This window comes from Macaca thibetana, chromosome 19 (genome assembly GCF_024542745.1).
Source record: "Macaca thibetana thibetana isolate TM-01 chromosome 19, ASM2454274v1, whole genome shotgun sequence".
NCBI lineage: Eukaryota > Metazoa > Chordata > Mammalia > Primates > Cercopithecidae > Macaca > Macaca thibetana.
In genome coordinates, this window is record NC_065596.1 from 49,307,428 (window position 1) to 49,330,496 (window position 23,069).

The following is a 23,069-nucleotide window of genomic DNA, read 5'->3' on the forward strand; positions in this document are numbered from 1 at the left end:
TTTTTGAGACGGAGTTTCACTCTTGTTGCCCAGACTGGAGTGCAGTGGTGCAATCTTAGCTCACTGCAATCTCTGCCTCCCAGGTTCAAGTGATTCTCCTGCCTCAGCCTCCCAAATAGCTGGGACTATAGGCATGTGCAAGCACACCCGGCTAATTGAATTTTTTAAATTTTTAGTAGAGACAGGGTTTCACCATGTTGCCCAGGCTGGTCTCAAACTCTTGGCCTCAAGTGATCCTCCTGCTTTGGCCTCTCAAAGTGCTGGGATTTCAGTAGTGAGCCCCTGTGCCTGGCTATTGAACCACCTGTTAAGTGGCAGGCACAGTTGAGGTGCATGAAGATCAGGCGAGGCCCTGCTTTTATGATTTCTCTTGTTGGGGGATGGGAGGACACCATTATAGGCAAGTAAACAAATCAGATCACCTAGGGAAGCGATGTTTTCTAGGGAATAATGAACCCTGGATGTCATAGAGGTTGGCCCAGGGCGACCAGCCATAGAGACGAAGGGTGGTCGGAGAGGCCCCTGTGAGCAGGAAACTTGGGAGTTTCTCAGGCAGGAACTAGGGCAATTTTGTGCGCCTTGTTCTCTTTTAACGACACCAGCAGTCACCCTTTCTGAGGCCTGAGCCTGGCTCAAGCTCATTGTTAAACTGGCAGTGGTTTGGTTGGCAGGGGTAGGGGTGGGGGTTGTTAATGATTCTCACAGTGGCCTAAAGGTTCAAAGTGCCTCTTGCTGGAGAATGTTGTCAGAGGAAACCCTGAAGGTATTTATTAATCTGACTCAACAAGCACCAACGGTTTCCCGAAAACAAATAGGGCATTTTGCCAAGCTCTGCTGTGGCCCCTCAGTGTCCCTGGGCAACCCATTACGTGGCTGTCCCCGCGGGCCATGGGTGGTTTCAGTTGTAAATTAGGCTCTGCTTTCCTTTTGTTTGTCTTCTGGTTCCCAGGTGTCCTACCGCAGCACCTGAAGGAAGGTAGAACCGTTGGAATAGGGGTGAGAGATGTTTGGAAATGTCCCCAGAAATGCAGGAATGGAAATGGGGGTGCTGAGCCCTTACCTGAGGGCTGTCGGAGGGTATTGTAGCTAGGCAGGCACTTGAAAAACCAGATTTTGTGATCCTTCAAAGTCTTCCCTTCTCTGATCCATTCGAGCCGGGAGTCCATGAGCTTCCTGGACTTGTGTTAGGAAGCCATCAAATATTTCAAATGCACTTTTTTTCAGGTTTTTGTTTTGTTTTGTTTTGTTTTTTGAGACAGAGTCTCATTCTGTCTCCCAGGATGGAGTACAGTGTTGCGATACCAGCTCACTGTGCAACCTCCACCTCCTGGGTTCAAGCGATTCTTGTGCCTCAGCCTCCCGAGTAGCTGGGATTATAGGCATGTGCCACCATGCCTGGCTAGATTTTGTGTTTTCAGTAAGATGGGGTTTCATGGTGTTGGCCAGGCTGGTCTTGAACTCCTGACCTCAGGTGATCCACCTGCCTCGGCCTCCCAAACTGCTGGAATTACAGGCGTGAGCCACCATGCCTGGCCGTACTTTTTCATTTAGTTTCATTTTCAACGAGACTTTTTCATTGTCTCAACCAGAGACAATATTCTATCTTCTTCCAGCTTCCTTCCCTTGAGGAAAGCTAGGGTAGAAACATGATGAAGTTTATGTGAAATTGAGGCAGTCTTTGTGAAATTTAAAGCAGGGCCAGGCGTGGTGGCTCACATCTGTAATCCCAGCATTTTGGGAGGCCGAGGTTGGGAGGATCACGAGGTCAAGAGATCGAGACCATCCTGGCCAACATGGTAAAACCCCCGTCTCTACTAAAAATAAAAAAATTAACCGGGTGTGGTGGCACGTGCCCGTAATCCCAGGTACTCGGGAGGCTAGAGGCAGGAGAATCGTTTGAACCTGGGAGGTGGAGGTTGCAGTGAGCCGAGATAGCACCATTGCACTCCAGCCTGGCAACAGAGCGAGTCTCCATCCAAAAAAAAGAAAGAAAAAACAGGTTGCCTAGTTTTAACTAGTTTTAGTTAACTAGTTCTTTGAACAAAGCAGGTCATTTAACCTGTCTGGGCTTCAGGTTCCCCTGTTGTGCTGAGAGTTTTTGGGCTAGATCAGAAGTGACCTGCTCCGAAGTTTACAGGGTTCAGGTGGGCTTGATATGAGTGAATGGGGCTGGATTCTGTGCTGTGAGACAATAGGGAATGGTGGGGACTGTGGTGAAGTGCGCAGCATATGCCCTCTCTGGATGAGGCAACTGCAGTTTGCCTCATGGAGGGTAGGGCCAGAGTTGCTATATCTTCTAATTTTTTTTTTCCAGGAGAAGTTAGGAATATATATATATATATGTGTGTGTATATATGTGTGTGTGTGTATATATATATATATATTTTTTTTAAATCTGATTGTTGGATTTTTTTTTTTTTTTTTTTCTGAGACAGAGTCTTGCTCTATCACCCAGGCTGGAGTGCAGTGGCGCGATCTCGGCTCACTGCAACCTCCGCCTCCCGGGTTCGTGTGATTCTCCTGCCTCAGCCTCTTGAGTAGCTGGGACTACAAGCACACACCATCACGCCCGGCTAATTTTTGTATTTTTAGTAGAGATGAGGTTTCGCCATGTTGGCCAGGCTGACCTCAAACTCCTGACCTCAAGTGATCTGCCTGCCTCAGCCTCCCAAAGTGCTTGGATTACAGGCATGACCCACTGTGCCTGGCTGATGGTTGAATTTTTAAGTTTGGGGGACTCGTTTCAGAGAGGGGATAGTAACACCCTGAGAGCCAGGTGAGCAAGTCCCTCAGGTCTTCAGTTTAGTTTGTGACCCCTGGACGGGGGTGATGAAATTCTGGGTCAGGAGTGACGTGGAATGGCCTTGACTGTCATGAGAGTGACTTGAGGTTAATGACAGCTCACACTGTCAGTTGTGGGAGGACTGGTGTGTGTCTCTGGTGGGGTTTGCAGGCCCTCCATAGCCTTTAGGGCTGATACCAACTCCAAGGCCCGCCTTCCTCCATCGAGAGGCTGGGAGCAGATGTCCTGCCGGTCTGGCAGCCACCTCAGCAGGGGATGGGACAGTCCTCACTCCAGCCTCCCGAAGCCCTGGCAGAGCAGGATTTGGGATCAGATGGACTAAGGCTAAGCTGCTCTAATAAGGTTGCTGAAGCTGTGGCAAGTCACTGTGTCAATGTGGTGCTTATTCCTGGAAGGACAGCTTCATGAAAAGACTTGGGAGAAAAAAAATTACACTAAAACAAATGGGGACAGAATGCAAAATACATATGTATTATTAAAAAAAAAAAACTTTTTAGGCCAGGCGCGGTGGCTCAAGTCTGTAATCACAGCACTTTGGGAGGCTGAAGCGGGCAAATCATTTGAGGTCAGGAGTTTGAGGCCGGCCTGGCCAACATGGTTAAACCTTGTCTCTACTAACAATACAAAAATTAGCCACGCGTGGTGGTACACATCTGTAATCCCAGCTACTCGGGAGGCTGAGGCTGGAGAATCCCCTGAGCCCAGGAGTTCCAGGCTGCAGTGAGCCAAGATTGCGCCATTGTACTCCAGCCTGAGTGACAGAGTGAGACCTGTCTCTTAACAAAAAGAAAAGAAAATGAGCTGGGTGTGGTGGTGTGCACCTGTAATCCCAGCTACTTGGGAGGCTGAGGCAGGAGAATCACTTGAGTCAGGGGGACGGAGGTTGCAGTGAGCCGAGATCATGCCACTGCACTTCAGCCTGGGTGACAGAGGGAGACTCTGTCTCAATAAATAAATAAATAAATAAATAAATAAATAAAATTTTTATATTTATTCATTTTGAGGTAGGGTCTTGTTGTGTTGTCCAACCTGGAGTTCAGTGGTATGATCACAGCTCACCGCAGCCTCAACCTTCTGGGCTCAAGCTATCCTCCTGCTTCAGCCTCCACAGATGTGTACCACCACACTAGGCTAATTTTTTTTTTTTTTTTTTTCCCTGAGATGGAGTCTTGCTCTGTTGCCTCCTGGGTTCAAGTGATTTTCCTGCCTCAGCCTCCCTAGTAGCTGGGATTACAGGCATGCACCACTGCCCGGCTAATTTTTATTTTTATTTTTATTTTTTTTGAGACGGAGTCTCGCTGTGTCACCCAGGCTGGAGTGCAGTGGCGCGATCTCGGCTCACTGCAAGCTCCGCCTCCTGGGTTTACGCCATTCTCCTGCCTCAGCCTCCGAGTAGCTGGGACTACAGGCGCCCGCCACCACGCCCGGCTAGTTTTTTTTGTATTTTTAGTAGAGACGGGGTTTCACCATGTTAGCCAGGATGGTCTCGATCTCCTGACTTCGTGATCCACCCGCCTCGGCCTCCCAAAGTACTGGGATTACAGGCTTGAGCCACCACGCCCGGCCTAATTTTTATATTTTTAATAGAGAGGGGGTTCACCATGCTGTCCAGGCTGTTCTCAAACTTCTGGCCTCAAGTGATCCACCCACCTCAGCCTCCCAAAGTGCTGGGATTACAGACATGAGCCACCACACCTGACTGGCATTCAGTCAATTTTAAAAATTTTTTGTGGAGACTGGGTCTCCCTATGATGCTCAGGCTGGTCTCAAACTCCAGGACTCAAGCAATCCTTGTGCCTAGGTCTCCCAGAGTGCTGCGATTACAGGTGTGAGCCACTGTGCCTATTTATTTTTTGAGAGAAGGTCTTGCTCTGTTGCCCACACTGGAGTGTAGCAGTGCAATCCTAGCCTACTGCAGCCTCAGACTCCTGGGCTCAAGTGATCCTCCTGCCTTAGCCTCCTGAGCAGCTGGGACTATAGGCGTTTACCATCATTCCCAACTAATTTTCATTATCAGATTTTTTGTAGAGATGGAGGTCTCTCTATATTGCCCAGGTTGGTCTTGAACTCCTGGCCTCAAGTAATCCTCCTGCCTCAGACTCCTAAGATTGTGCCACTGCACTCCAGCCTGGGCGACAGAGCAAGACTCTGTCTCAAAAAAAAAAAAAAAAAAAAAAAGAATTTTCTTAATTACTATATTTTGCAAGAATCAATATTATTATCTTTTTTTTTTTTTTTTGAGATGGAGTCTAGCTCTGTCCCCAGGCTGGAGTGCAGTGGCATGATCTCGGCTCACTGCAAGCTCCGCCTCCCGGGTTCACATCATTCTTCTGCCTCAGCTTCCCAAGTAGCTGGGACTACAGGCACGCACCACCACGCCCAGCTAATTTTTTTGTATTTTTGGTAGAGACGGGTTTTCACCATGTTAGCCAGGATGGTCTGGATCTTCTGACCTTGTGATCCACCCGCCTCAGGATTATGGGTGTGAGCTACTGCGCCCGGCCCGATATTATTATCTTTAAAGCAAAATTGAGGAATGCCTTTGTTCTCCATGGGATATCTGGACACTCCCAGGTCTGGGTCTGTTTTAGTAAACATTATTAATTTGTTCCCTTTGCTGTAAACATCTAGAGGCTAAGAATGGCTAATTTTCTGAGAATGCAGCCCAACAAGTCTCAGCCTCATTTTCCAGCCCTCACTCAAAACGGAGTCACTTTGCTTCGAACACCTCTGACATACACCTGTGCTAGCAACGAAGCTCAGACTCCAGGGTTGATTTCTGAATCGTGTTTGCACCAAAGGTCAGCATTACAGAAACCAACCCTGAGACCCCGCCTGGCTGCCAACAGTTTTCACAGTGACCAACGTAAAGAGTTCTACATCTTAAGGGCAACTCATTGATTTGTTGGAAATGTATCTAAACCTTTTTTTTAGGCCAGGTGTGGTGGCTCAAGCCTGTAATCCCAGCACTTTGGGAGGCCGATCCTCAAGAATCACCTGAGGCCAGGAGTTCAAAACCAGTCTGGGCAACATGGTGAAACCCTGTCTCTACTAAAAATACAAAAATTGGCTGGGTGTGGTGTCTCATGCCTGTAATCTCAGCACTTTGGGAGGCAGAGGCAGGTGGATCACTTGAGGTCAGGAGTTCAAGACCAGCCTGGCCAACAGGGTGAAACCCCATCTCTACTAAAAATACAAAATATTAGCTGGGTGTGGTGGCACACACCTGCAACCCCAGCTACTCAGGAGGCTGAGGCAGGAGAATTGCTTGAACCTGGAGGTGGAGGTTGCAGTGAGCCAAGATCGTACCACTGCACTCCAGCCTGGGTGACAGAGCAAGACTCTGTCTCAAAAATGAAAACTAAACTAAAATAAAAAAATGTATTTGTTTTAGAGACAAGGTCTCACTATGTTGCTCCGACTGGTCTTGAACTCCTAGCCTCAAGCAATCCTCCTGCCTCAATCTCTCAAAGCACTAGGATCATAGGCATGACCCACTTCACCTGACTTTCTTGCAAATCTTTTTTTTTTTTTTTTTTGAGATGGAGTCTAGCTCTATTGCCCAAGCTGGAGTGCAGTGGTGCGATAATGTTGGCTCACTACAACCTCTGCCTCCCAGGTTCAAGCGATTCTCCTGCCTCAGCCTCCTGAGTAGCTGGGACTACAGGCGCGTGCCACCATGCCCAGCTAAGTTTTGTATTTTTTTTTTTTTTTGAGACGGAGTCTTGCTCTGTTGCCCAGACTGGAGTGCAGTGGTGCAGTCTCTACTCACTGCAAGCTCTGCCTCTTGGGTTCACGCCATTCTCCTGCCTCAGCCTCCCGTGTAGCTGGGACTACAGGTGCCGCCATCACGCCCAGCTAATTTTTTGTATTTTTAGTAGAGACAGGGTTTCACTATGTTAGCCTGGATGGTGTTGATCTCCTGACCTCGTAATCTGCCCACCTCGGCCTCCCAAAGTGTTGGGGTTACAGGCGTGAGCCACCATTCCCGGCCTTGTGGCAAATCTTAAATAAAAAATCATTGCCAGGCTAGGCGTGATAGCTCACACCTATAATCCTAGCACTTTGGGAGGATGAGGCAAGAGGATTGCTTTGTCTTAGCAGTTTGAGACCAGCCTGGGCATATGTTGAGACCCCTGACTCTATTAAAAAATATATTTTAAAAAAAACACCAAAAACTGTTTTGCCAAGCTGGGATGGGGGAGACATGGCAAATTTATATATAAAGGTGGAAAAATAAAGAGTTGACATTATGTGGAAGCTCTCCAGGGATTTTGGTGGGATTCTTAGGGTCTCAGTTTTTATTTATTTTTATTTTTATTTTATTTACTTTTTTCTTTTTTGAGATGGAGTTTCCCTCTTGTTGCCCAGGCTGGAGTGCAATGGCACGATATCGGCTCACCACAAGCTGTGCCTCCTGGGTTCAAGTGATTCTCCTGCCTCAGCCTCCTGAGTAGCTGGGATTACAAGTGCCGGCCACCTCGCCCGGCTAATTTTGTATTTTCAGTAGAGACGGGATTTCTCCGTGTTGGTCAGGCTGGTCTCCAACTCTTGACCTCAGGTGATTTGCCCACCTTGGCCTCCCAAAGTGCTAGTATTACAGGCGTGAGCCACTGTGCCTGGCCTATTTTACTTTTTATTTTTTTGAAATGGAGCCTCCCTCTGTTGCCCAGGCTGGAGTGCGGTGGCATGATCTCTGCTAACTGCAACCTCCGCTTCCCAGGTTCAAGTGATTCTCCTGCCTCAGCCTCCCGAGTAACTGAGAGTGCAGGCATGCACCACCACGCCCAGCTAATTTTTGTATTTTTAGTAGAGACAGGGTTTCACCATATTGGCCGGGCTGATCTTGAATTCCTGACTTTAGGTGATCTGTCTACCTTGGCCTCCCAGAGTGCTGGGATTACAGGTATGAACCTCCGTGTCCCGCCTTAGTTTTTATATTTAAGTTGAACCTACTCTGGTGCTGAGAACCAATCAGCTCCCTCACTGCCCAGAGGGAGTAATCTTTACTCTGTCATTTGTTCTTCCATGAACTGAAATTTGTTCAGCGCCCCCATGATATGGAAAGGGCTATGCCACGTTCCAGGAAAAAAATACCCAGAGAAAGAAGGCTCGTCCTCTAGGAATTATAATTGTTTATCTTCCCTCAAAGTGGATTTGAAGTACCTTAACACATTCATACAACATGTAAGATTTAAATCAGGAGTGAATGAAGATATGAAGGCAAGAGAAAGAAGAATAAAGGAAAGATTTAGCTGGAGGTAAGGCTAGTGCGTGCCACAAAGTCCTATATACTTTGTGAAATGTGAGTCGTGGTTTGTCTCTGAGCTGCCTAGCAGGCAATAGGAGGAAGGGAATATATTTGGAACACATTTTATATTCACTAGCCAAAAGGAAACCCATTTGTAAGAAGAAATGAACCCATTCCTGATGGGAGGATTCCCGCTGCCCCAATCCTTGTGAACATTATCAGCTACACAATCAGTCGTTTTCTCAATAAGCTCTTTGTAGCACAGCTGCAGATTGTGACCTGTGGTGTGTAATGACATCAATTCATTGCGTTGCTGTGGCATAATAAAAGATAAATATTTGGTCTTTATCCTGTTCCTGTGTTCCTGGCACAGAGCTCCTGAGTGATAAAGTATCTTTTGTATGCTAATGAGATCCCTCTTGGTGGGAGGCTTTAGAATGGATGCTGATCCCTAGAAAGCCCAAACCATGGTGAGAGGGCTGGAACTTTCAGCTCCTCCCTCTGTGACCTCTGGAGAGGGGAGAGAGGCTGGAGATCCAGCTCAGTCACTAGTGGCCAATGATTTAATCATCTATCCTTAATGAAGCCTCCATTAAAAACCCTGCATTAGGCCGGGCACGGTGGCTCACGCCTGTAATCAGCACTTTGGGCAGCCGAGGTGGGTGGATCACCTGAGGTCAGGAGTTCGAGACCAGCCTGGCCAACATGGCAAAACCCCATCTCTACTAAAAATACAAAAATTAGCCAGGCATGGTGATGGGCGCCTGTAATCCCAGCTACTCAGGAGCCTGAGGCAGGAGAATCACTTGAACTTGGGAGGTGGAGGTTACAGTGAGCTGAGATCGTGCGCCTGTATTCCAGCCTGTGGGAGAGAGCGAGACTCTGTCTCAAAACAAAAACAAAACAAAAAAAACCTGCATTAGCCAGGCACAGTGGTGCATATCTGTAGTTCCAGCTACTCAGGAGGGTGAGGGAGGATCACTCAAGCCCAGGAGCCCAGGAGTGGAGGCCAGCCTGGGCAACATAGCAAGACACCAACCATCTCTACAAAAAACAAAATAAGGCTGGGCGTGGTGGCTCATGCCTGTAATCCCAGCACTTTGGAAGGCTGAGGCAGGCGGATTGCTTGAGCCCAGGAGTTTGAGACCAGACTGGGCAACATGGTGAAAAAATATAAAAATTAGCTGGGTGTGGTGGTACACGCCTGTAGTCCCAGCTACTTGGGAGGCTGAGGTGGGAGGATCACTTGAGCCCTGGAGGGCGAGGCTACAGTGAGCCGTGATCACACCACTGCACTCCAGCCTGGGTGACAAAACAAGACGCGGTCCCCAAAATAAAAATAAAGTAAAATAAACCCTAAACGATGAGGTTCAGGGAGCCTCTGGGTTGGTGAACATGTTGAGGTGCCTGGAGAGAACATGGAAGCCCTACCCCCTCCCACCATAACTTGCCCTGTGTACATCTTCCAATTGACTGTTCCCGAACTGAATAACATAAACCAGTACTGGTCCTTCAGCTGCTTTCCTATGTTCTGGGAGACGTTCTGGTGAATTACCAAACCTGAGGAGGTGGCAGTGGGAACCCTTGATTGACAGCTCATCAGTCAGAAGCACAGGTTTCCCCCCCGCCAGGATGTGTGACTGGTCCCTAAAATGGGGGCAGCTTTGTGGGACCGAGCCACTACTCTGTGGGGTATGTGCTTACCCCAGGAGCTGGGGTCAGAATCGAATTGAATTGTTGGATACCCAGTTGGTGTCTGATAATCAGAGAATTGGAGGATTGCAGACATGATTTTTTTTTTTTAAAAGAAGTTATTAGAGTAGAATAGAATACGCTGGAGTGAATCACGCCTATGACTTTTGTGAGACTTTTGTTGAAGGGGCATGTGTCTGTGTGTGTGTGTGCATGCATGTACTGAGTTGTAAAATATATTTCTTTTTTCTATTTTTCGTGATGGAGTCTCGCTCTGTCACACGGGCTGGAGTACTGTGGTGCAGTCTCAGCTCACTGCAACCTCCATCTCCTGGGTTCAAGCGATTCTCATACCTCAGCCTCCTGAGTAGCTGGGACTACAGGCATGTGCCACTACGCCTGGCTAATTTTTGTCTTTTTAGTAGAGACAGGGTTTTGCCGTGTGGCCCAGACTGATCTTGAATTCTTGGCCTCAAGTGATCCGCCTGCCTCAGCCTCTCAAAGTGCTGGGATTACAGATGTGAGCCACTGTGCCCGGCCTAAAATGTATTCTTACTGGTGTCATAGCCATACGCACACACAAATCTCTAAATTGATGAAATTCACCAAGCTGAGCTTCTAGTATCTTATTGTCTGGGGGAGTCCAAATGTGCACGTGTGCAATCAGGTGACCGGTGGCTGGGTTTTCATCAGCAGAGGAAGGGACAGAGGTCAGATACTCACAGTCTCTCCCGATGGCCGGGAGCTCTTGGCTAATGAACCTCAGGCTTCCTCATCCGTGAAATGAGGATGATTCTCTACCAGTCTAAAGTTCACCAACACGTGCTCAGTACAGGCCTGGCTTACAGCCTGGCTGTTACTGTTTCTGTTATTTTAGTGGTGATTCCTAATCTATAACACGAGGGAGCATCTATAAGGCCTTTGAGTAGGTTTCAAAAGCTCTGCTTGAAAACTTTTTTTTTTTTTTTTGAGAGGGAGTCTCACTCTGTTGTCCAGGCTAGAGGAGAGTGGTACAGTCTCTGCTCACTATAACCTCTGCCTCCTGGGTTCAAGCAATTCTCCTGCCTCAGCCTCCTGAGTGACTGAGTCTACAGGTGTGCACCACCACCCCCAGCTAAGTTTTGTATTTTTAGTAGAGATGAGGTTTCACCATGTTGGCCAGGCTGGTCTCAAGCTCCTGGCCTGAAGTGACCCACCCTCCTCAGCCTCCCAAAGTGCTGGGATTACACACATGAGCCACTGCATCCAGCCTGGATACAGATTCTTTGTTAGATATATAATTTGAAAGTATTTTCTCCCGGTCTGTGGCTTGTCTTTTCATTTTCTTTTTTTTTTTTGAGATGGAGTTTCGCTCTAGTTGCCCAGGCTGGAATGCAGTGGTGCGATCTCAGCTCATTGCAACCTCCGCCTCTTGGGTTCAGGCGATTCTTCTGCCTCTGCCTCCCGAATATCTGGGATTATAGGCACGCACCACCACACCCAGTTAATTTTGTATTTTTGGTAGAGATGGAGTTTCACCATGTTGGTCAGGCTGGTCTCGAACTCCCAACCTCAGGTGATCCACCTGTCTCGGCCTCCCAAAGTGCTGGGATTACAGGCGCGAGCCACTGCCCCTGGCCGCCTTTTTTCTTTTTCTTTTTTTTGAGACAGAGTCTTGCTCTGTCACCAGGCTGGAGTGCAGGGATGCAATCTCGGCTCACTGCAGCCTATGCCTCCTTGGTTCAAGCGATTCTCCTGCCTCAGCCTCCCAAGTAGCTGGGACTACAGGTGCCTGCCACCACCCCCAGCTAATTTTTTGTTTGTATTTTTAGTAGAGATGGGGTTTCACCATATTGGCTAGGCTGGTCTGGGATTACAGGCGTGAACCACTGCGCCTGTCCCCGATTTATTCTTTTATGGATTGTCCTTTTCGTGTGTAGCTAAGAATATTTTATCCAACCTAAGGTCACGAAGATTGCGTCCTATATTTTCGTCTAGAAGTTTTAGAGGTGTAGCTCTTGTTGCAGTCTATAACCTGTTTGGACAGTGTTTGTAAATGGTGTGCCATTTAGATTTAGGTTAATTCTTACCTATTGTGCAGAAAAGAGTTCACCTATCAGGCCCAGAACTGCTCTCCTTAGAAAGCCCTGCTTGTAAGACTGGCCTTTGGCTGGTGTCTAGAAACTTCGATTTTAGAAGTGTTCTCATCATTTCCAGACTGATAAGATTGACTCACTGTGCCTGAACTGTTTGTACAAACGGTATGGTTTATGTGGAACCACTTGCTTTCCTTCTGGGAATCCAGAATTTTGGAGCATGCTGGGCAGAGGTGCCTATGCTATCAACCCCCAGTGAAAACCCTGGACATGGAGTCTCTGAGCTTCCCTGGTAGATGTCATTTTACATGTGTTGTCACAACTCCTTGCTGGGGGAGTTAAGCACGGTCTGTGGGATTCCACAGAGAGAGGACCCCTAGAAGTCTGGGCCGGGCCTCCTCCCAATTTCACCCTATGTGCCTTTCCCTTTGCTCATTATGCTTTGTGTCTTTTGCTGTAGTAAACCATAGCCATGGCTTTTGCAAGTCCTCCTAGATTAACATTGAACTTTGGGGGTGGTTTTAGGGACCCTGACGTACCTATGGATGTCAACCTGCTTTAGCACTATTTGTTGAAACAATAATCTTTTCCACATTGAATTGATTTGGCACTTTTGTTCAAAATCAATTATAAAGATTTACTTATGTAAATGTAAACATTTATTCCTGGACTCTTATTCTGTTTCATTGCCTATCTTTATGTCGGTACCACGCTATTTTGATGACTATGGCTTCTTAGTAAGTTTATTTTTTATTATTTATTTATTTATTAAAAAAATTTTTTTTTTTTGGAGACAGAGTCTCGCTCTGTCGCCCAGGCTGGAGTGCAGTGGCCAGATCTCACAGCACTGTAAGCTCCGCCTCCCGGGTTCATGCCATTCTCCTGCCTCAGCCTCCGGAGTAGCTGGGACTACAGATGCCCACCACCTCGCCTGGCTAGTTTGTTGTATTTTTTAGTAGAGATGGGGTTTCACCGTGTTAGCCAGGATGGTCTTGATCTCCTGACCTCGTGATCTGCCCGTCTCGGCCTCCCAAAGTGCTGGGATTACAGGCTTGAGCCACTGTGTCCCGGCTATTTGTTATTTTTTTTTTTGAGATGCAGTTTTGCTCTTGTTGCCCAGGCTAGAGTGCAGTGGTGCGATCTTGGCTCACTGCAATCTCGGCCTCCTGGGTTCAAGGGATTCTCTTGCCTCAGGCTCCCAAGTAGCTGGGATTACAGGTGCCCGCCACCATGCCTGTCTAATTTTTTGTGTTTTTAGTAGAGATGGGGTTTCACCATGTTGGCCAGGCTAGTCTTGAACTCCTGACCTCAGGTGATATACCCACCTCAGCCTCCCAAAGTGCCAGGATTACAGATGTGAGCCACCATGCCCAGCCCAGCTCCTTAGTAAATTTTAAAATCAATATAAGTCTTCCAACTCTGTTCTTATTTTTCAAAATTGTTTTGCCTATTGTAGGTTTTTTTTTTTTTTTTTTTTTTTTTTTTTTTTTTGCATTTCCGTATGAATTTTAGGATCAGCTGGTCGATTTCTATTAAAAAGGTTAGTGGGATTTTGATTGAGGTTGCAATGAATGAATGTACCAACTAAGGAGGCTTGACATGTTGACAATAATGAGCCTTCCTATACAATGGAATAGCTCTTCTTTTACTATATCTCCAGCATTGTTTTGTAGTTTTCGGTTTACATGTCTTGTGATTCTTTTGTTTATTCCTGAATATTTTATTCTTTTTGATGCTATTGTGAATGGAATGGTTTTCTCAATTTCAAGATTGTTCATTGCTAGTATATAGAAATAGATTTGGCCAGGCACGGTGGCTCGTGCCTGTAATCCCAGCACTTTGGGAGTCTGAGGCAGAAAGATTGCTTGAACCCAGGATTTCTGGACCAGCCTGGGCAACATAGTGATACTCCATCTCTGCAAAAAAATACAAAAATTAGCCAGCATGGTGGTGTGCACCTGTAGGCCCAGCTGCTTGGGAGGCTGAGGCTGGAGGATGGCTTCAGCCTGGGAGATTGAGGCTGTAGTAAGCCATAATGGTGACATTGCATTCCGGCCTAGGTGACAGAGTGAGACCTTGTCTAGAGAAAAAAATAAAAGAATTGATATTTGTATATTGATTATACCCTGTGACCTTCCTAAATTTATTAGTACTAATATTTGTTTTATGGATGCATTGGATTTTCTATATATAAGATAATGCCATCTGTGAATAAAGACAGTTTTATTTCTTCCTTTCTAATCTGGATGCCTTTAATTTCTTTGTTTGCCTCATTGATTAGAAATAGCAAAAGCGGGCATCTTTGCCTTGTTCCTGATGAGAATGGGAAAGCAGTCATTCACCACTAAGTGTGATGTTAACTGTGGGGTTTTGTAGATATCTTTTATCAGATTTCGTGAATTCTTTTTTATTCCTACTTTGTTGAGAATTTTTATTATGAATCTGGGATGGATTTTGTGACATAGTTTTTTCAATGTCTTTTGAAGTCACCATATGTTTTGTCCTTTATTCTGTTAATGTAATATATTAATTGATTTTCAGATGTTAAACCAACCTTGCATTCCTGGGATAAATCCCACTTGGTTATGGTGTATAATCCTATTTATATGTTTCTAGGTTTGGGTTGCTAATACTAGTCTCATAGAATGAATTGGGAAGCATTACTTCTCCCTTCATTTTCTCATTCATTTATTTTATTTTACTTTCTATCTTATATGTATATATTTTTATATTTTATTTCATTTTATCTTGTTTTAGTTTTTAGAGACAGTGTCTTGCCCTGTCACCCAGGCTGGAGTGCGCTGGCGTGATCACAGCTCCCTGCAGTATTAACCTCCTGGTCTCAAGCAATCCTCCGACCTGGGACTACAGGCATGCACCACCATGCCCAGCTAATTATCCGTTTCTTTCTTTTTTTTAAACAAATTTTATATTTATTTATTTTGATTTCTCCTACCAAAAGGAATCGTTCATTTCTTTTCAAGTGGATATCTTACAGTGTTTTAGGGCATGGCTGGGAGCAGTTTTGTTTTCTCTTTTCAAGGCTGATTTTTTGCAGGATGTCATAGAGTTCATGTCTGCAGCTCACAGTGTCATTGCCTGTGTCCCCAGCTCCACGTACTGGCAGGTGTGCTGCAAGCTGGGCAGGCGCCCTGTGTCCCTGGGATACTCCCACCCTCCTCTGCAAGCCGTGCCGTGATCCTCACTGCAGGGACTGGGGATTGGGTCTGCTCACCCAGAAGCTGGGATACCTGGCTGAGGGCACTTCTCTCCCTCTTCTGTTTGAACAGAGTGGCCACGAACCCAAAGGTACGGGAACAAGTGCGGCTGGAGCTGAGCTTCGTCAACTCAGACCTGCAGATGCTCAAGGAAGAGCTGGAGGGGCTGAACATCTCGGTGGGCGTCTATCAGAACACAGAGTAAGTGGGAGCAGCACACCTTCCAAAGCCTCTGAGCCGAGATCCTGCGTGCATCCAGGGTGCTGCACAAAGAGGCCAGATAGGGTTCTAGACTAGGTGTGGCAGCCCCCACTTTGAGAAGTGAGAGAACCATCAGGTTTGGGGTTGAGCGAGGTGCTAGACTGGAAGGGATGAGTCCATTTGTTGGAACATACCTGCAGTGTTGGACAAAAAGGCATTTGTGAAGCCAGGCACGGTGGCTCATTCCCGTAATCCCAACACTTTGGGAGGCCGAGGCAGGTAGATCACCTGAGGTCAGGAGTTCGAGACCAGCCTGGCCAACATGGTGGAACCCTGTCTCTACTAAAAATAAAAAAAATAGCCGGACGTGGTGGTGCACGCCTATAATCCTGGCTTCTCAGAGGCTGAGGCAGAATTGCTTGAACCAGGGAGTCAGAAGTTTCAGTAGCCGAGATCACACCACTGCAACTCTGGCCTGGCTGACAGAGCGAGACTGTGTCTCAGAACAAACAAACAAACAAAAAATGAAGACAGTACAAAATCTAGTATAAATATACGTGATGAACCAAGATAAGTTTAAAAGTTAGATGCCTTTGATTTTATAGTTAATTTTCAGTAATTCCGCGTAGTCACATTTCATAGACAGGCAAACATTAACAAGATATGTTATTAAATTCAACTGAACAGACATTGAGCAAGGATATTTTAGTGGGTCACCATAATTTTCCTAAGAAACATTAAAGGGACATTGTTAGGACAGTACCTTTCCAATGTTGGCTAATTATTTCCTCATTTATTTGCCAAGGAACAAAAAGTATATACAAATACTTTTTGGGATTAAGGCCAAAATCGACCCTGTAAGGGGAAACCACTATGCACACACAGAGATCCTGTGCACTGTACTTACATTGGACTGCAGTCCATTTCCTAGCTAGAGGTGACAAACTGAAACAGAAAAATCCATATTAAAACAAAGTAATGGTGACTCAAGCCTGTAATCCCAGCACTTTGGGAGGCCGAGACGGGTGGAGAAAAATCGAGACCATCCTGGCTAATACGGTGAAACCCCGTCTCTACTAAAAAATAAAAAAACTAGCCGGGCGAGGTGGCGGGCGCCTGTATAGCTACCGGGAGTGAGGCAGGAGAATGGCCCCGGGAGGCGGAGCTTTGAGCTGAGATCCGGCCACTGCACTCCAGCCGGGGTGACAGAGCAAGACTCCGTCTCAAAAAAAAAACAAAAAAACAAAAAAACAAAGTAATTTTTTTTTTTTTTCCTTTTTTTTTTTTTTTTTTGGACAGAGAGTCTCCCTCTCTCACCCAGGTTGGAGTGCAGTGGCACGATCTCAGCTCACTGCAATCTCTACCTTGTAGGTTCAAGCGATTCTTGTGCCTCAGCCATCTGGGTAGCTGGGATTACAGGCGTGCACCATCACACTTGGCTAATTTTTGCATTTTTTTTTTTTTTTTTTTTAAAGACAGGGTTTCATCATGTTGACCAGGCTGGTCTTGAACCCCTGGTCTCAAGTAATCTGCTCACCTTGGCCTCCCAAAGTGCTAGAATTACAGATGTGAGCCACTGCGCCTGGCCCCTAGGCCAATTTTGAAGGCACTCTATCGTATCATTCTCCATAACTCAATTTAGAATCGATTTCTTCAAGATGAAAGCCAACACCACCATCCCTCAGAATTGCAATACATCTCCAAAAATGGAGATCCAACTATGAAATAAGTGCCCCTCTTGCCTCATGCCTGTAACCCCAGCTCTTCAGGAGGCTGAGGTGGGGGATCACTTGAGCCCAGGAGTTCGAGGCTAGCCTGGGCAACATAGTGAAACCCCATCTCTACAAAAAATAGGAAAATTAGCCAGGCGTGGTGGTGCACACCCGTAGTCCCAGCTACTCAGAAGGCTGAGGTGGGAAGATCACTTGAGCCAGGGAGGTCGAGACTGCAGTAAGGGCAACAGAAAGAAGTCCTGTCTCAAAACACAAAAACAAAACAAAATGCTAAGTGAAATGCTTCTTTTTAAGGAGAAATAACTTTGAGACAGTTCAGAGAAGGGTTTACGTGCCTTTTCAGTGCGGGCATGAGACTGCTCAAAAAGTAGGTGGGTCCCGGGGGAAACTCAGTCGGAAAATAGCTCCCTGGATTTGGGAACCTTGAGTCACCTATGGAATGTGTGTTTCCTGGTGCTGGTCCTCCGCGGGGCACCAGGGTAGTTTCCGAGCTGGAGGGGAAGCATCAGTGTGTGAAACCTCGCTGGCTCTTCCCTTTGTGACGCCCCATGCCTGGCTTACCTGTGGGCTCCTATACAGTTTTTATTGTTTGTTTGTTTTATATTTTTTTATTTCTGTTTTTTTTTTTTGAGACAGAGTCTTGCTTTGTTGCCCAGGCTGGAGTGCAGTGGCGGGATCTCAGCTCACTGCAACCTCTGCCTCCCAGGTTCAAGCGATTCTCCTGCCTCAGCCTCCTGAGTAGCTGGGACTACAGGCACATGCCACCACGCCCGGCTAATTTTTTGTATTTTTAGTAGAGATGGGGTTTCACCATGTTAGCCAGGCTGGTCTTGAACTCCTGACCTCGTGATCCACCTGTCTCGGCTTCCCAAAGTGCTGGGATTACAGGCGTGAGCCACCATGCCCGGCCCCGTTTTATTATTTTTTTGAAATGGAGTCTCTCTCTCTGTCGCCCAGGCTGGAGTGTAGTGGCACGATCTCAGCTCACCACAACCTTGCCTCCCAGGTTCAAGCGATTCTCCTGCCTCAGCCTCTTGAGTAGCTGGGACTACAGGCACGTGCCAACTTGCCCAGCTAATTTTTTGTATTTTTAGTAGAGACGGGGTTTCACCATGTTGGCCAGGCTGGTCTTGACAGAAGCAGCGTCCTGAGTCAGCATCACAGGGAGGTCTCCTGGAGGATGCAGGTGGAACTGCTCCCCTGATAGACTGTGCCATCCAGGGCCATGGGCTCCTTGTCTCTGCTGTCCCCCAGCACACCATTCCTCGGCTTCTCAGGAAACAGGCTGGTGTCCACGAGATGGTCCTGCAAACACAGAGCCAAAGGGGTGGAACTGGTGAAGATGAGCCACCACACCTGGCCTCCTGTGCAGTTTTGAATGCCCAGTCAATATGACAGCTAATGGAAGGTTCTCCCAGCCTATGCTCTGGTGTTCACTTCTAGTGTTTTGTCCAAAAGGTTCAAGTTCTGGAGGAGGCAAGATGGGTCCAAGCTTTGGTAATAAATGTTGGCCGTTCCACACTCGCATTTGCTGTGCCAAAGAGCAGGGACATGCAACACAGGGCTTCCCACAGAGTGAACCGAAGGCCCCTGGGGTGGTCCCTGGGCTCTAGAGTGGTCAATCACTGCCTTGTGTCATTGGGAAGAGGGAGAGCTGTGCAGATTCAACACGACACCATGCATTTGGGTCCTGCGCTCTTCTGTTTTCAAAGTAGATTGTTTCTTTCTTTGCATGGTTGATCTTTTTTTTTTTTTTTTTTTGAGATGGAGTCTCGCTCCGTCACCCAGGCCTAGAGTGCAATGGTGTGATCTTGGCTCACTGCTACCTCCACCTCCCAGTTGAAGCGATTCTCCTGCCTCAGCCTCCTGAGTAGCTGGGATTACAGGTGTACACCACCATGCCCAGGTAGTTTTTGTATTTTTAGTAGAGACGGGGTTTTACCGTATTGGCCAGGCTGGTCTCGAACTCCTGACCTCAGGTGATCTGTCCGCTTCAGCCTCCCAAAGTGATGGGATTATAGGTGTGAGCTACCACGCCCAGCCTGCACTATTCTGTTTTCACAGTAGATTGTTTCTTTCTTATCACGGTTGATCTTTACAGTCTTCTAGGAGGTAGGCGGGAAAGAAAGAACCTTATGGTGCAGATGAAAAACTCAGGGAGGCCCGAGGTCACCTAGAGGGCGCTGTCAGTGCCACATTGGGGCTGGGGTGTCCTGGAGCTCGGCTCAGGACGCTTACTCCTCCTCTTGTTGCCTGGACAGCCGCAAACCTGGCTTCCCGCCCTGCATAGCCTGGAGGAGCCTTCAGCAGGATCCGACTTTCCATGCCTCTGGGATGGGTCTCATCTGCTGTAGCACAGCTGTGCAGAACGAGGTTCAGCTTACAGCTGCATTGTCCCCTCGCCCTGCCCAGCCTTTCTGGCCTTCTTGTGGGGCTGGGCTGAGCAGCCCTAGGAGGTCTCCTGTTACAGGTCAGGGAGCTAAATCCCTGTTTGCAAAACACAGCCTGAGCTCCGTTCACTTCCTGCTGGCCCTGCCCCTAGGAATGCAGGCTCACGGAGCACTCCCTGGGTGACCTGTGGTTACTGAGTGGTCAGCTGGGAGAGAGGAGGTGGAGGGTGTCTGGTCCTGGGCTGGGAGGCAGGTGCACTCTGTTGGATGGGGCTCCTGAGGGGGTGAGGAGCTGACAAAGGAGGCGCAGGGCAGCAGGGTGGTACACCCAGATGGGAGCAGCAAGTGCACCGGGCACAGAACCTGGCACAGGATAGACTCTCAGCACAGCTGCCTCAAAGAAGCATTGCGACTGGGCTGGACGCAGAGGCTCGTGCCTGTCATTCCAGCACATTGAGAGGCTGAGGTGGGCAGATCACTTGAGATCAGGAGTTTGAGACCAGCCTGGCCAACATGGCGAAACCCCATCACTACTAAAAAAAATAGACAAAAATTAGCCGGGTGTGGTGTTGCGTGCCTGTAATCCCAGCTACTCGGGGGGCTGAGGCAAGAGAATTCCTTGAACCCAGGAGGAGGAGGTTGCAGTGAGCTGAGATTGCGCCATTGCACTCCAGCCTGGACAACAAGAGCAAAATGCCATCTCAAAAAAAAAAAAAAAAAAAAAAGAAGCATTGAGGTGTTGAGAGTGGAAGATAAATCAGTGTCAAGATACCAGGGGCATGATGTGTTAGGTGGGGTGGTCCAGCAGTCTTAGGGAGCTGGGGTCAGTTTTAGAGCAGAGGGTGGGGCATGACCAGAGTCATCCTTACGGAAAATGAGCCCGTTAGCTAGGTGAGTACTGGATGGGGCAAGGAGAGGGCGCACACCTGAGCTGGGCTGCTGGGGACAAGGCCGTGGGATACCCAGGGGTCTGGTTTGGGGTGTTCATATATACCTTGTTGTGTTCCTCATAGGGAGGCATTTACGATTCCCCTGATTCCTCTTGGCCTGAAGGAAACGAAAGACGTCGACTTTTCAGTTGTCGTCAAGGTAAGTCTCAAAGCCATGGGCACCGGACTCAGTGTTTAAAATGGAAATAGACCATTTGCAGTGGCGCATGCCTGTAGTCCCAGTTACTTGGGAGGCTGAGGCAAGAGGATCACTTGAGCCCAGGAGTTGGAGGCCGCAGTGAGTTGTGATCATACCACTGCACTCCAGCCTGGGCAACCAAAAAAAAAAAAAAAAAAAAAAAAAAAAGGAGATAGAGAATATGTATCTCTTGCAATGGCCTTAGGCTCAACAGGCAGAGTCAGTTGATATCTACAGAGTGACCCTGAGGCCCTTCTCAGCCAGCTACATGCATAATTTGTGCGTTTATTCCTGCCAGATTTTTGTTGTGGCCTTTAATGACTTCTGAAGCTCCTCCTGGGTCTTAGACAAGGCAGGTTGGAAACCCAGGCCGGCCTTCCCCAAGAGGCCAAGTCAAAGAGGGTCTGTAGTGTATATGCTTTGAAATTTAAAACTTATATCCTCTTTTATTAATAGTATCTTTTTTTCTTAAATCATGTAACCAGTTTAGGCTATGTTTTTGGAAGAATAGCTAAAGTTTTTTTCTCTAACATTTTATTATGAAAGTTTCCAAACTTTTCAAAAAATTCTAAGAATTTTATAGCAAACTCCTGTGTACTCACTTCCTCCAGGAACATACTGCCAGCATTGCTTCCTCACATATTTGTCCATCTGTGCATTTTTGTGTCTGTTAGGTTGGTTCAAAGGTAATTGCAGTTTTTGCCATTGAAAGTAATGGCTAGGCCGGGCGCGGTGGCTCATGCCTGTAATCCCAGCACTCTGGGAGGCCGAGGTGGGTGGATCATGAAGTCAGGAGTTCCAGACCAGCCTGGCCAAGATGGTGAAACCCCGTCGCTAATAAAAAATACAAAAATTAGCCGGGCACAGTGGTGGGCGTCTGTAATTCCAGCTACTCGGGAGGCTGAGGCAGGAGAATCGCTTGAACCCAGGAGACGGAGTCTACAGTGAGCCGAGATCACACCACTGCACTCTAGCCTGGGCAATAGAGGAAGACTCCATCTCAAAAAAAAAAAAAAAAAAAAAAAAAAAAAAAAAGAAAGTAATGGCTAAAGGCCTGTAATCCCAGCACTTTGGGAGGCTGAAGCAGTCGGATCACTCGAGCTCAGGAGTTCAAGACCAGCCTGGCCAATGTGGTAAAACCCCTGTCTCTACTAAACGTACAGAAATTAGCTGGATGTGGTGGTGCACACCTGTAATCCCAGTTACTTGAGAGGCTGAGGCAGGTGAATTGTTTGAACCCAGGAGGTGGAGGCAGAGATTGCAGGGAGCTGAGACCATGCCACTGCCCTCCAGCCTGGGCGACAGAGCAAGATCCCGTCTCAAAAAAAAAAAAAAAAATTAGCTGGGCATAGTGGCCTATGCCTGTAATCCCAGTTACTCGGGACGCTGAGGCACGAGAGAATCGCTTGAACCCAGGAGGCGGAGATGCAGTGAGCTGAGATTGTGCCACTGCACTCCAGCCTGGGCAACAGTGAAATTGCGTCTCAAAAAACAAACAGAAAAAGAAAATGAAGGTAAGGGCTAATATCATCAGTCTGTCTTATTTATGATGCAATTTCAAAGGAAATCAAAGATGTCAATTCATTCCCCTTAAATATTTGAATAACCAGAGTCTTTGCTTGTGTGCCCCCCTGCCACATCCCTGGGTATCTGGACTCCTCTCCTGTTTGGCAGATCCTCATAAGCCCACCTGTGTCTGGCACTGTGTTGGGTGCCGGAGGCCACAGCCCTGCCTGCAGGGCCCTTGGGTCCATGGGGGATTCAAGTGGGAAGTGGAAGAGGTGCTTCAATGGAGAACACAGGAGAGACCGTGCCGCCAGGCTGGGGCCGGGAGACCATCCTGTGCCTGGATTACGCTCCTCTTCCTTCCCTCTTCAACTCTATCAGTTTGAGTTTTTAACCAGTTGCCTCCAAATTCCATCAAGGAGGGGAAAGGGGATGAGGTGCAGGGTGGCCCAAGTTTGCACAAAAATAGATGTGACTTGCCACTGGTCTGTGGGACTCAAAACAATCCACGTGTCTGGAAATGTCTGTTGCTGCTATTGTAGAAGTTTCTTTATGATTTAATTTGTCTGTTGCTTGATGCTGGACTACAAGAATGAGCTTTTTTTTTTGAGATGGAGTTTCACTCTTGTTCCCCAAGCTGGAGTCCAATGGTGCGATCTCAGCTCACTGCAACCTCCGCCTCTTAGGTTCAAGCGATTCTCCTGCTTGAGCCTCCCAAGTAGCTGGGATTACAAGCATGTGCCACCACACCCAGCTAATTTTTACTAGTAGAGATACGGGTTTCACCATGTTGACCAGGCTGGTCTTGAACTCCTGACCTCAGATGATCCGCCCACCTCAGCCTCCTAAGATGCTGGGATTACAGGCGTGAGCCACTGCATCCGGCCAAGAATGCAAGCATTTTAAAGGAAGAGTCTCTTGGAGAAACTTAGGAATTTTATAGGCATTTTTAAGGATTCAATTTGGGTCATGTGCTGAATTCCACATTAAAGCAAATGAAAATATTCACATGTTGTGGCCATGGCCAGCTGCCATTCGGCACAGGCTTCCAACCATGTCATTTTAGCCTAAA

General features: G+C 47.4%; 1 protein-coding gene across 1 annotated transcript in view; it reads left to right on the top strand.

Annotated features, from left to right (window-relative positions):
* Positions 1-23,069, top strand: part of RHPN2 (rhophilin Rho GTPase binding protein 2) — an 86,182-nt gene that overhangs the window by 23,317 nt on the left and 39,796 nt on the right. Inside the window, exons 3-4 of the mRNA XM_050771988.1 lie at positions 15,112-15,240; positions 20,377-20,452. Of these exons, the coding sequence (XP_050627945.1) occupies positions 15,112-15,240; positions 20,377-20,452 (205 nt within the window). The remainder of the gene's footprint in view (positions 1-15,111; positions 15,241-20,376; positions 20,453-23,069) is intronic.